This window comes from Myotis brandtii, unplaced genomic scaffold (assembly GCF_000412655.1).
Source record: "Myotis brandtii unplaced genomic scaffold, ASM41265v1 scaffold223, whole genome shotgun sequence".
Taxonomy (NCBI): domain Eukaryota; kingdom Metazoa; phylum Chordata; class Mammalia; order Chiroptera; family Vespertilionidae; genus Myotis; species Myotis brandtii.
This window is the reverse complement of record NW_005358369.1, coordinates 346,700-361,300: the sequence shown is the minus strand read 5'-3', so window position 1 is coordinate 361,300 and position 14,601 is coordinate 346,700. Positions and strand designations below refer to the sequence as shown.

The window sequence follows — 14,601 nt, the reverse complement described above, 5'->3', positions numbered from 1 at the left end:
AAACCTGTCCTCTGTCCCTGTAGCCACTGATTTAGTTCAGGCCTCTCTGTGTCTTGACCGGACTTGATAACTGCAATAACTCAACTGTCTTCCCTCCTGCTGGTCCTTCTCATCTCCGCTGAGCCCACCAACGGCCAGCAGAAAGGCCTTTCAAAAACCCACACCTGATCCTGCCAGGCCCCTGCTGAAAACTTCTGAGGGTTCACCATGGCCTTCAGGAGAAGGCCCTTCTCTCCCATTCTAGAAAGTCCCTTTCACCCCTTCAAGGCTCAGCTCAAAACTCACCTGTCCTCTGAAGCCCGCCTGTGAAGCCCCTCCACTGAGTTCTTCACTTCTCCCTCTGGATCCAGACACACTTACAGCAGCACTTACCACATCCTGCTGTGATTATGTGCCTATTAGTCTGTCTTTCCACTGGACCATGAGTTTCTCCTAGTCAGGCATCATCGCACCTGTGTTTGTGCACCAACACCTGGTTGCATGCCTGGCATATGCTGGGTGCTCAATAAAGAGTGAGTAAGTGAATGAAAAATTCATTCTCAGAAACCCCTCAGTTCACAGCAATGTTAATAACCTAAGGCGGAGTGAGGGCACAATTTAGAGCAGTAGTCGCCAACTGGTGGTCTGTGGACCACCGGTGGTCCGCGAGGTCCGAAAGGTTGGCGACCGCTGATTTAGAGAGCAATGCACATCTATTGTTGGCCACCCACATCCACCGCTCGCTCCTTCCAGAAGCAGCCCCCCTAGTCTCCCCATGTGTATGGTCCTCAGTAAGCCAAGCAGTGTACCCTTCCCCGCTGAGACGGGTGGATTTCAGGACAGGCACACGCTGCCGTGTGAGCCAGTGAGAATGACTGAGTCCGAGGTTCTGGTGGGAACCCGGAGAGCAGAGCCTCTCCCCTCTGGGTGGGGCCCTGTGGGAAAGCAGGCCCGCAGAGCTGCAGCTCTTCCGCTAACGAGACTGCAGAACAGGGGCCTCTAGAGACGCTTGTAGTCCACAGGATCCAGCCATCCGGAGGTTAGGTCGTACCACTAGACTTTGCAGTGTTATGTATAAAGCAATGCATTCCCTTGATCACTGAAGCAATTTACACTGGGTTCTCTGTAACTTGTAACCAGAAGACTCCTGATACAGCATGTTAGTGTTCGTGGGAAGAATATCAAGCTACACATTTAAAATGCACACACACACACACACACACACACACAAGGAGCAGGTGAGAGTGGACAAGTTACATTTGACAGGCAGTGAAAATTTTTCAAAAAGCCAACAGGGTAGTCCAAAACACAAATATTGAGAACGAGACTCAGATGCCTTTCATCCAGACAGTACTCTTCAGGCCCTCATGGGGTGCCCTGTGGTACACTGATGAAAAAATTAAGTTTTATAAAGAACTAGAAAAAGAAATAATGAAAGCTTAAAAAAAAGCCTTTATGAAGACAAAAAAAAAAAAGGGTTTGGGGATAATTGAATCTGGAGAAAGCAAGTCCTAGAGGCTATTTAACTTGTTGAAAGGTTATGAATAAGGAGGTGACTAAACAGCTGTTCTCCAATTTCACAGGGAAAACAATTAGAGGAAATTGATTTCCATTTAGGTATGAAGCGAAGGCAGGCAAAAGGAAGAAGTGCTTTAGGGAGAACTCTTAAGGAGGAAAAAAGCTCAGAGAAAAACCTGGGTTTTTATTGCTTTTAGAAGACGTAAAATCCCCTATGTTGATTTTTAGTCAAACTAGAAAACAAATGTTTGAGAATGTCCTTTATTCATGTATTCACATACCATGCACCGAATACCTACTATGGGCGGGCATAGCGCTAGGCACTGGAAATGCAAAAATGCCCACGATGTGGTGACAGTATATCTAAAGGCTGCCACACTAGCTCCAAGAGCCACTGAGGAAAACACAAATGAGCATCAAGCCAGGGTCCTACCCTCTCCTTTCCCAGCCCCATGCTCAAAAGGAAACAATACAGTTTGGGGGACATCATAACAGCATTCTGAAAGTTAAGCAACAATGCAATCATTAAACAGCAACACAAAACCACAATGTGAAGGCTGTCACAGCCGCACACAGTCCCTTGCTTAATGAGTAATACTAGCAGCAAATGATTAGAATTCAGAAGACAGTATAGGGCACACTGTACCTTTAAAGATGGTAGAATGTGAGTAAGTATAGGAAAGCCCGGCATCCAAGCAAGAGACACAGCAGGAGACACAGGAGGAGGCAAGGAAGCAGAGGAGGCTCCGGACAGAGGGGCTTGAAGGTGGCGGGAGGATCCGGGGAAGTGTGGGATGTAAAATGGAAAAGTGGGTAGGTCTTCATACAGCTAAGTATAAAGACCTTTGAACACCAGCCAAACGTCCATCATGTGGGGAATGAGCAGTACTGAACGCATTTGCTTTTGAGCACCAGGAGGAAAGCGCATTTCTGCACAGTGGCTTGGCCTGGCTGTGGAGGTGGCTCCGGGGTTGTTAAGCTCGGGCTCAAGATGGCGAGGGTCTGAACCCACATGGTCACAGTGGGAGAGGTGAGGAAGAGGAGGCACGGGCGCTTATTCACTCCACTCATTTCACTGTGTGTGTTCACTCTGCTCTGTGCTGTGCCGGGGTGTGGAGCAGTCCCTGTCCTCATGGGTCTGGAAAAGGGAGACAAAAACGGCACAAATGGTGCTCAGTGTGGCTGGGTGTCTGGGAGGCTCCGATTCCTAGGATTTTATTTACATGAGCTGGAACTACAACAGAGTGCCAAAACATAAACAGAAAAACCAATCTCCCAAAATATCACCTCCTGTGTCTCGTGGGAGATACTGATTTTTGCTGACAGTTGAGTCATGGAAAAGTATAGAAGCGAATATGCCTGTGCTGACTGAACTGTACCGAGTGATGGATATGAGAGAGGTCTTTTTTAGTGCAGAAATGCTTCCAGATTTCATCTTTTGAGATATAGTCACACATGTGCCACCTGCCCACAGATAGGTATTTAGATGCTTTCAGAAAATTCATCACCTCTCCTTGATATCTTTTTTTCCCTTCCCTTAATTTAATTTTGATTTAACTTCCTCTTGTCACTGCTTGCTTACAAATCACGGCCTCTATGTCTGGAGTCAATTAGGACTCTAAAGCACCCCACCACGCCTTCATCTGGGGACCCATTTATATATATTTTCTTATTTCAAGAGGTAGAACTAAAAGCCTGTAACTCCAAAAGTTTCCAATCAACCATCACATTCTATTCTTTGGAAAAGTATGCTTCTCTCCGCAGTTAAGAAGAAGACATCAAACTACATATTTTGCAAGAATATTTCCTTTCCAACTATAGAAAGATGAATTGTACTCTGGGAATTCATTTGCAAAAAGTGGGCTGAGTGTGTGTAATACATGCTTAATAGCAATAACATTAAAAAAATCTCTCTACCATTTAAAATTAAATGTAATTTCCTTATTACTTTAATGGAATCCCTTGGAGTTGAAGTATTTAAATAGTCCCTTCACATCAAGTATTCATTATATAATTCCCTCTTAATATTAGGTATATTAGGTATGTAAACTGCCCACTGACAGAATAAAAACACACATTTCCACTGAAACAAAAACAGGAGAGAGACAAGGCCGCTTGATTCAGAATCTGATAATGGGTTACAGATTCCGTTCCAGTTCAGATTGAGAGTCAAAAACGCCACAGGAGCCATTTACCACCTCTCACCTTTCAGGGCATATTTGGAAGAAAAGCATCAACTGCCACATCACTAAGAGAAAATCTGTTTGAGCCTAAATTCTTGACTTTTGCCTGTTGGAATGCTGAGCTAGAAAGGGAGAGAAGGAGAAGTATATCGCCTACCAACCACCTTAAATAAAGGCAGAGATGCATGGTCCCAAGTCCGGCCCATGAGGAGGAGGCCCCTGTGGCCCTGACTCTCAGGGTTGGGGCTGCAAGGCAATCCCGTCCACTGCTGGCTGGGACCAGCCTATTGGTTAAACCCATCCCGACCCGAGGATGCTTCACATACACAGGGAAACACTGGAGGGCTGGTGGGCAGACACCTAACCGGAGCCACAGGCTGTGGATGCACAGCCTCTACCCAGTTCCCAAACCGACACCTCTTCCAACCCTCCCATCTCCTGCTGGAGCCTCCCATTGGCTAAACCCAGTCAGAAGTCGGACAGCTAGTAAACTTATCCCGACAAGAGCAGAGAGCAAAGATGGGGGTGGATCAGGAAGGGCCAAGGGGTAAGACAGGGCACACCCACTACCTGCTTCTACTCCTCCCAGCTACACTGAGCTTTCCCACCCGGAGCCTCTGTCCTGTTCCTGGCCTCTTCTCCTTCCTGTTTCCACATGGAAATCGATGAGGCCCACCTCAATGCCACCTCCCCAGGAAGTCTCCTCTCAACCTCACCCGACTAACCTCTCCGTCCTCTGAATTCTTAAAGTTCCTCTGATGAATTCTCTAATTACTTAGGATTATGTCTTATACTTATGAGTTTACTTATCACTACCTGACATACACATTTTTATGTATGTTTCCTTATTTACTGTAAATTTCCCATTAGAACATAAGCTTCATGAAAGCAGAGATTTTTCTCTGTCTTATTTTTGCTCTATCCCCAGTGGCAAAAACAGTGCACAGTCTACAGCAGGTGCTCAATGAATATTTATTGAATGAACGAATGAACGAATGTCCTTTCCAGATTATAATATATTAACGGCCAGGTGAAAGTCATACTCATCTTTCTATCCCAAACAGCAATCTAGGTGCCTTCTTTACACAGAGGAACTCAACAAATATAAGCTGACAACGAGGAAGTTGCCATTTAATGAGAATCTATACTGTGCTAGACAAATGCTAGCAGCTTTACATACAGTATGGCATTCAATCCCCACAACAACCCTAAAGGTGGTGTGGCAGACCTGTGCCTTCAGGAGTGAGGCCCTCATTTCCCTCCGCTTCCAGGAGAACTGCCAGCTGATGCCCCACAGCAGAAGGAAGCTGCCTCGCCCACCGGCATGGCCCCGCCTGGGGGAAGCTCACATCCAATGGCCAGCCAATGCCTCTCTGGGCAATTCTGAAAGTCATCTCAGCACAAGTTTTCCATAGGATGACTGTTGAATGAACAAGTAAACAAAATAATAAAACAGTGCCCCAAAGACGAAAAGGAATTACACTTTTTTGTATGACTATATGTTGGGTCTTCTTCCTTATTATAATTTTACTAAAACCACAACTTTTCCCCCCTTTCGCCCCAAAAGCATACCTCAACATACATTAACTATTAAAATACATTAACTATTAAAATACAGAAAAATAAATAAAACTGTAGAAGAAGGTAATCGTTGATTTTTTTTTTTTAAGTTTGGTTTGGCAGCAACTGTATTCCCCCCAAAACTAGTCAGGCACTTTAAAATGTGTATGACTTATGGTCCAAAATATGCTCCTAAAGACAGCAGACGCTCTGACGACATGCCAAGGAGGAACCGGCCAGAGACCTACCCTGTGGAACTGCAAATGCAGTGCAGTCCAAAGTCCTGGGGCAGCACTCACCATGTGTACACCCTGCACTCAGGGAGCCTGGAGGGCGCAGGCAACCCGAGGTACGCACACGGCCAGCATCACTACTGCATCCTGGGCAGGTCACTTCACCTTCTGAACTTGGTTTCTTCGTGAGTAAAGGGACCTAACTTGCAAGGATAGTCAACTCAGTTACAAAGCTGTCAGCCAGTGCCAGGTAGAGTAGGTGTTCAACAAGTGGTAGCTATTATTATCATTTGTTATTTTTTAGAATGACAGCCAGAAAGCTAAGACATCAATGCAACATTTGTAGGTGATTTTCTTGGATAAGTTAAGAAAACCTGAAGTGAAAAATCCAGCCGAGTTACAGGAAAATTACTCCCTTTACAGGTTTCACTGCAATCTTCCTGTAAGGACGGACCCCTCCATCGTGCATTTAATATGTAATTAAATATTGCTTACTCATGAGTTTTCTAATCGAAAGATATTAATTCATTTCCTACCGCAGCATCTCAATAAAAACTGTGTCTTTCTAGAGTTTTAATTGTTCTGTTCTGCTTTTCATTTCAAAAGTAATGCAGCCAAATAAATTGGTGACACAGAACAATATATGTTGATGTGGAAAATGTCCATATTACACTGTAAGTAAAAAAGGCAAGAAAAGAAAAAAAGAAGGACTACATAAAAGCATCATAGAAAAAAATGCTGTTTTTATTTAATAGGAAAAATGTCTGGGGAGATATACATCAAAATTATAACAGTACTATTTCTGGTCAATAATATATGTGAACTTTATTTTCTTTTTTATTCTGTTTAATGAGCTCTTCCTACTTTTTTTTTTTAAGTGTTTTTATTGAGAGGAAGGGAGAGAAGAATAGAGAGATAGAAATATTGATGAGAAAGAAACATCATTGATTGGCTGCCTCCTGCACACCCCCTACTATGGATTGAGCCCACGACCCAGGCATATGCCCTGATAGGGAATTGAACCATGGACCTCTTGGTTCATGGGTGGACACTCAGCTGGGCTGAGCTCTTATGACTTTTATAAATTAGTTAACCTCAAAAACATGCCCCACTGATAAAAGTCCATTATAAGAATACTTAGAGGCCCAGTGTACTGATTCGTGCACTGGTGGGGTCCCGTGACCTGGCCTGTGGGGATGGGGCTGAAACTGGCTCTCCGACATCCCCCGAGGGGTCCCGGATTGCAAGAGGGCGCAGGCCAGGCCGAGGGACCCCAACGGTGCATGATGGGGCTGCGGAGGGACTGCGGGAGGGCTCAATCACCTGTCTGGCCCATCTTGCCCAGTCCCAATCGGCTAAACCCCAGCAGCAAGCTAACCTACCGGTTGGAGTGTCTGCCCCCAAGTGGTCAGTGCATGTCATGACTGGTCGAATGGTTGAACGAATGGTCGGACACTTAGCCTATTAGGCTTTTATTATATAGGATATAATCACTATTAAATCAAATAATTTGTGGAAACATACCAAATGAGAACTTTGAAAAACAAACAAACTCATTTTTCTCATCTAGGTGAAAAATTTTGAGTACATAGGAACCTGGGGTGGGAAAGGAAGGCAGAATAGCACAAGGCATGGACTGGGTAGTTGTCATTGCAAAAATCATCTATATATATAAAAGTCTAAGTGACCAAACCTGGTCCCGGCAGCCCACCAGCCCTGAGGGTGGGCAGCCACTCCCTCCCTCAGTAGTCCTGCAGGTCCAATCTCCGGAGAACAGGCCAGGAACCGACGGACCAGCGCCGCCCGCACGATCCTGACAGTGCCGCTGGCCTCCTGGAAGTCGGCCTCGGGCACCGCGGCCGCTTCCCCTCCCTAGATGCTCCGCAAGGAAGAAACGATATAAAAGTGGCTGCCAGATGGCTCCCGACAACCAGCATGAATGTCAGCGGGATGGATCCAAATCCCAGGCTGGCAAGGGCGTCCCACCGCCCGCCCGGAGGGCCGATTGCATCCCGGCCCCACCCCCCTTGGGACCCCACCAGTGCACAAATTTGTGCACCAGGCCTCTAGTTTAAAAATATATCTGGCACCCTGGTCCTGGGTAGCTCACTTGGTTGGAGCATCATCCCGTACACCAAAAAGTTGCCAGTTCAATTCCTGGTCAGGGTGTGTATAGGAAGCAACTGATTGGTGTTTCTCACATCTCTTTCTCTCTCTCCCTCTCCCTCCCTCCCCCTTCCTCTCTCTCTAAAAATCAATAAAAACATATCCTTGGGGGAGAACACTTGGAAAAAGAGCACTGAGTCACGGAGCCCCTGTTGAAAGGTCCTTAAGGATTATGGAGCCAAAGCTTCTCATTAAACAAGATGAAAAAATGAACCCAAAGCAAACAGGAGCTTAGGTGAGGTCTCCAAAATCAGTTACTTAACGGCAAACTCTAAAAGTATTTGTAATGAAAATGTATGCTTTTTCATTATTTTCTCAATGTCTCTAAGTCAAGATACGCTGCTGTCACTTCTACTTCGACTAGAAGGCAAACATTCAGTTTACCGGGGTTTGCACATCATCTGTCTAAAAGTACTGGTACACAGCAATTTGAACAGTAATGTGCATACAGCTCAGGGCTCCAGACGAAAGTCCTGACAAGCAGCCTGTGTTCCACTGGGACAAGTAGGAGCTGGCACACTCCACGATTTACAGACTTCGAGAGCCTGAAAGTTGGGAAGAAAAACGTGCTATTGAGTTTAGAGTTACAACTGTGCCACAGCTTTTCATATCTGCGTGACATGCGTTCATTCAACACGTCTGACCCTCACTCCTCTGTTCACTCACTCCCTATTAGAGGTTCCCCAGGGGCCTCTTTCTAAGTCAACGTTCACCCTAATATGTCTTAAACACATTAGGTTTTTCATAATACATGCCGTAATTAACCACCGTAGACTTTGCTGACACTTCACCCACCAGAGGGAGCCCATATGGATTTCCATGTAAAAAGAAACCTCAAACATCAAGTGTGTATGCATTCTAGAACATTATTCATAATACAATCAATACTGTAGAATCACACATTCTCTTCCTAACCCCCCAAAAGAGAAAAATTAAATGAGATCAGGTATGTAAAATCCTTAACAGAGTTCCTGACCTACAGCAGAAGCTCAAAAATAAACTGATTTTCTAAAATGTGTATCCTCCTATTAGTCATAGTGCTCAAAGTAAATAAGCTTGTATTCTGACTTTAACACAAGCCGGTGTGAGCTCAGTGACAGCTGTCCTGACAGATGATTCTCCCCTCAGCGTGTTGACAGATCTGGTTCTCCAGCTTGCAAGACAGAACCAGACCCTGGGCAGGAAGAATTAATTCACAGCGTCACCCCGAGGAGACCGTTTCAGCAGCCCCACCCAAGTACGCGACTCGATGAACTGCTGGTGACTGCCAACTAGAAACCGAGGAAACTGGGAACTCTTTGACCCAGTGCAGATTTCTCTTGGCACAAAGGAGAAGATGGACTGACAATCATGCTGCTAGGACATGTGATGCAATCATTACCACCAGGACGCGTTTCCTTCAAGGATGAAGAAAGCACACTGAGAACACAGACTCTGCTAAGAGCCTGGCATGCAGAAGGGCCCAGTGAGTCTCTGTCCCCATCTGCAGTCGGGTGAGGCTAACATGCCTTGTATTTCTCACCATGTGAAGGGAGGCCCAGCCCAGTACTGGCTGGACTTGTGAGGCAGACCTCCGATCTCCATACAGCTCAGCCATTGAGCCACACTGGCCAGGCAAGGGCTCACTATTACTATCACGAAAAGTCTCCAGCACTGAGTTCTGCTTACAATATTCACTCGGTTATTACGATCCATAAAAACATAGCATCGTGCAGCTAAGAGAGGCCTTGGAGAATGTTAACACAATGGTTTTTAACCTCTGTGTCCCTGAGCCTTTCGGTTGGTTCCATAAGGGCTCCTCAAGAAGGGAGAAGGGTGGTAGAGAGCAGGCTGCGTAACCTCTCTCCCCACACCCTAACCTAGCCTTAACCAAAGCTGCTCCTATTTCATTTGCAAAAAGGTTTCTGCATTAAATAGAACAATAAAAAAGATATGATTCAATATGCTCATGTTCTGTTTGAAGCCTGCATCCTTGACCTATGGTTTCCTGATCTATTCCTGTCCTGCTTGGCCCTATCACCTGTCATTCTGGCTTCTCACTGACCCCTGGCACCTGCTCCCCGATATGGCTTTTTCAAACCCTGCTCCCTTGACTGAAATCCTGTTTAAGTAGAACTATACTCGATCCTTGAATAAAATCTATTTCCAGCTACCCTGGTGGTCCTGGCTCAACCTTTAGGTCCCAAATTTGGCACATACATCAACAAAACGTCTCAGAAGCAAACCAAGGAGGACCTGTGGAATCATGCTGAGAGTAGCGGCTGTCGCTTATACCTGAATTGCTATACTATTTAGGTGCCTGCTTCTCTATTAGACTGCGGTAGGAACACATCTTCATAATAGAATACATTTTATTTAATAAAATAAAAGCTACTTTTTAATCTAATGTTTACTCCAGGTACTGCACTAAATGTAAATGTATGCTGTGCACTATTAAGGAATGTTAGGATCACTCCTTCCTAGAACTGGAAGGAGCCCTGGACAGAGGTCAACTAGCTGCAAAACTGAAAGCGAAGTGACCCCCTGGATTAACACTCCTTCATTAATTCAAGAAATATTTACTGAGTACCTATGTCCTTAGGACCTACGGATTCAGTGCTAAAAAGCACAAAGTCTTTGTTTTCATGAAGCATATATTCTATAGATAAATGGTAAATAAATGGATACCTGATGTGTTAGATAATGGAAAGAATAAAGCAGAGTAAAGTACAGAAAAAGGAAGCTGCTTTATACAGGGCAGTTGAGGAAGGTCTCATTCAGGCAACATTTGAGCAGAAACCTGAAAATCAAACCATGTTGAATTTGGGAGAAAAGTATTCACGTAGAGGGAACAACAAATGCAAAGGCCCTGAGGTAGAAATGTGCCCGGTGGTGTGAGAAAGGCAAAGAGGCAAGGGTGCGGGAGTAGAGTAAAAAGAGTAAGAGGAGGTGAGGTCGGAGAAGTAGGGACCAGATCACCTGGCTGTGGATCACTTTGAATTTCAGCCAAGAATTCAAGATAACCAATTCCTAAGAAAATAAAAAATAAACTACATTGAGCTTTTACGAAAGCAATGTATAATAAAGAGAACCTTATCAGCACGCTTACTCTGAAAATAGAATTCCCAACAACTCAGGGCCACTATTACCTTATATGTAATCAAAACATCTTTGTTTAACAGAACTCACTGCCATTACCCAGTCTAAGCTCTCAGTCTTACCAATGTGGAACCTGAGGCCCTGTGAGATTACGTGGCCTGCCCACTTAGTGGCTGGCCTTGAGCTACAACACAGGTTTCCTGTGCTTTTCATTGGCCCCTGCTCCCTGGACAGTCTGGCTGCTTAGAGGCGTCTGGTTTCCCGTATGGTGCATTCCGTGGCCTCTGTAACTTTTTTGTCAGGAAGAAAATGAAGAGCTGCCATATGAGGCACCTCCAGGCACATTCCCACACCCACAGCCTGTCACTACAAACTCCCACATTCCAGTTTTTCATTCCCCCCGAGCTGAAGACAACCGGGCAGGGTGGAAGCAAGTCAGGCACCGTGCTAGACACTGTGAAGGCTGTTTTTGTTGGATTTGCCTGCCCAGCATCCCTCCCTCCATGCTCCTCGAAGGAGCACTCCCCTCCAAGGTTCTGGCAGGGCAACAACCGTAGTATTCAACCCACCCATTGGAGCAGACATGACCTGGGCCATTTGAAGGATCATAATCCTCTGATGCCAAAATGAGAGCTCAGGATCCAACCAGAACCAACTAGAGTCCTTTCCTGGGGTTTTATGGAGAAGAGCTAGAAAAAGAAGCTCCAGCCGTGTCCCAGCTGTCTGAGCGAAGGCATCTCCATTTGCTCAGGTTAATTTACAGTATTAGATTATTGTCATTTGCAACCAAAAGAATGCACACTCATGCAGGCACTTGCATACCTTTTCTCATTCCATCTGCATAACAACCTTACTTTAGAAGTGAGGAAACAGAGGTTAAGGATCTTGTCCAAGTTCATACAGTAAGTAAGAGGCATTCCAATTCATAAAGTAAGAGACATCCAATTCAGGGCTTTCTGCTCTAAATACCATTCAGTCTCCAGTGATGAATTCAGTATTAACTTTAGAAGAAGACTCACTGCCGTTCTAGCTTGACCCCAAAGATGAAAATAGTCTAGACAGCCGACATGGAGCTGAGGTGGGGAGTGAAGGGGAACAGTAAGAATCGGTATGGTTCTGTATGATACACTTAGTCTCATTGGATATGGTTCTTTATGATACATGCAGTCTCATAAGAGCCTAAAGATTTGATTATCAGTTCAAGTATTATCATGCCCATTTTATAGGAAGGGAAAATGAGGCTCAGGTAACAGGATTGTCCACGTCACCCACTTCTAAGTGGCAGGACCCAGTTTCAAATGTAAGTCTTCTAACTCCAAGTCCTAGTCCTCTCTCCACTCCCAGGGTCCCCATCGGTCCCACAGTCCAAGTAAGTTAAACTAAGCAAGCTCATCATCGTTTGCAGTTGTTCAGATGTAAGTTTCTCCCTTATAAAGCAAAATTTGAAATATCATTACTAATTTGTTCGTAATTTAATGGGTAGACATGCACGGGGCATATATAAACGAGCATAAAGTCACCTGTCTCCACACCTTCGTGTATAACTCTCCTCAGCCTGAGGCGCCCTTCTTCACCCTGTTGGCCCGGAACCAACTACTCCTCTTTCAAGGTTTGTTTCAGGAACCATCGCCTCTAAACAGCCATTCCTGGCGCTCAGGTACAACTGAACACATTTCCTCTGTGCCCGACACATCCACTAGGCTTGATGGCACTTGCGTGGTGAATATGTTTGTCTCCCCCACCAGTCCTTTTAAATTGTGCTATAAACCTATCAATAAACATCTGGCCAGCCCCCACCCCCGCCAATGCCTGACTATCCCCTGCAAACTGCCCCTCCTTCATTCATGCACATCTATTCATTTAAAAAACATGAGTGTCTGCAGAGTACCAGGTATCGGACTGTGCCCAACAGAAGGGGATTTACCATGACATTAGTGAAGTGTAAGCTTCACTTGCACCTCCCAAAGCACAGAACCGTCTTTTGTCGTTTTGCATTTTTATTTCTTAAAGAGTCCAGACCGAACCGTGTATATGGGGGGCCACCCAAAAACAACATCCCCCTGGTGCCAAGGATACAGAGGTGACCAAGGCAGACACCCCCTGCAGAGCGTCCTCTCCCCCTGCAGCGTTTCGTGGGGAAGACCGACAACCATTTATTTGTTCATTTTATGTGTGTGTGTGTATATATATATATAAATTGATTTCAGAGAGGGAGAGGGGGAGAGAGAAACATCAATGATGAGAGCGAATCATTGATTGGCTGCCTCCTGCACGCCCCCCACTGGGGATTGAGCCCGGCAACCCAGGCATGTGCCCTTGACCGGAATGGAACCCGGGACCTTTCAGTCTGCAGGCCGACGCTCTACCCCCTGAGCCAAACCGGCCGGGGCCATCTGTTCCTTTCTATCTGCACTCAATACTAACCGTACACGGAGCCACGCCGAGTGGGGCCCTGGGGTCCTGCGGCCAAGCCCGCCCGGCCCCGCCCTGCGGGGGAAGGTCCCTGCTCTCCGCCCGCGTGTCCAGGGAACAGAAAGCAGCTCCGATGGCTGCAGCGTGGAGTGTTTGCGAAAGATGACCCCACACCACCCTCCGGACCAACTGATCCCTAGATGCGCCCTTATCTACGGCGGGAGGCGAGGGGAAGGGAGAGGTCAGCGGACGTGACCTTTGACCTCAGCGCGGGGGCCGGGGGGCAGGGAGGGAGGAGCAGGAAACGAGGAAACCCTAGAGGCAGAGGCACTGGCACTGTGGTCAGTGCATCCACAGGGAAGCGCGGGGCCTGGGGAAGCTTCCCCGGCGGCGCTCAGGGCTACGGCGACGGCGAGCTCGCCCTCCCTCAAAGCCGGCCCTGAACTTGGCGGACTGAGATGCAGAACCCCCCCCCCCCCCCCCCCCAGGGAAATGTGCTCCCCAATACACGTCCCCATTCTTCGAATCGAGGCTGTTCCTTTCCCGAAACAGCTGTCGGCTGCCTGGGGCGAACCCTCCTGTCCCCCCTTCGGACCACTTTTCTCCAGGCGCTTCTGTCACACTCGCTTGTGGGACAGGGTCTGGTCTGGTTCCGGGGTCCGCGTCGCGGGCCCGAGCCCACCGCCTGCCCGCCGTTTCCATAGCAACCAGCTCACCACTTCGCGCGCCCGGCTGGAGAAGTCGCCCTTGGGCCGGGGGCTGCGGCGGAACAACTCGTCGCGGCTGCCATCGACCCCGCCGCCCACCGCCACTCCCAGCGCTTTGTTCCGAGTCTTCACGGTCTTGACGCTGGCCCGGAACAGAAGTGTGATGTCTACCGCCATCACGCCCCGCACTGACAGCCCGGCACTTGGCTGGCCCACGTCAGCAGCCGGCGACCACTGCGCGAACCCGGCCGCTGGAGGACCGGTCCGGCACTGCACGCCTCCGCCCGCCAACGGCGACGCGAGCACAAAGGTTCCGGCCTCCGCCCGCCAACAGCGACGCAAGCACAAGGTTTCAGCCTCCGCCTGCCGACGGCGACGCAAGCAAATAGGTTCTGCGCTCTGCCTGCTCGAACCCCCGAGACGCGCACACCCGCGCCCCTCTCTCTTCCATACAGCTTCCTTCTGCCTATGAAGAAAGTGAGAAAGAAATGACAAATCCCTGCCAATGATTCTGTATTGCATCAATGGCCCTTTGTGTCATGGAGACACTAGTGAGTCTTTGCCTATGAGAAGGTAAGGCTGGGGCAGAGCAGAAGAGCGGTAACTAGCTCTGGGTACTGTAGGGACGGGAGTGAATTAGGGTAAGAGGGGGACCAGGACCCAGGAAGGAGGCCCGGGCATAGGGAAGGGTTTTCAGTGGGAGGGGGCTGAGCTACACCAAACCTTCAACGTGAGTATGTGTTTGGTGCAGTTTTTGCTTGTTTT

At 47.4% G+C, this 14,601-nt stretch overlaps 1 protein-coding gene across 2 annotated transcripts in view; it reads right to left on the bottom strand.

The window, feature by feature from the left end:
* STX18 (syntaxin 18) overlaps positions 1-14,116 on the bottom strand; it is an 80,050-nt gene extending 65,934 nt beyond the window's left edge. Inside the window, exons 1-2 of one of the 2 annotated variants that reach the window (XM_005866140.2) lie at positions 13,846-13,923; positions 2,144-2,635 (exon numbers count right to left, since the gene is read on the bottom strand). In XM_005866140.2, the coding sequence (XP_005866202.1) occupies positions 2,144-2,188 (45 nt within the window). In that variant the 5' untranslated portion in view covers positions 2,189-2,635; positions 13,846-13,923. Of the gene's footprint in view, positions 1-2,143; positions 2,636-13,845 lie in introns of both variants that reach the window. The other variant, XM_005866139.2, reaches the window with a different exon arrangement.
* Positions 14,117-14,601: the final 485 nt, after the last annotated feature.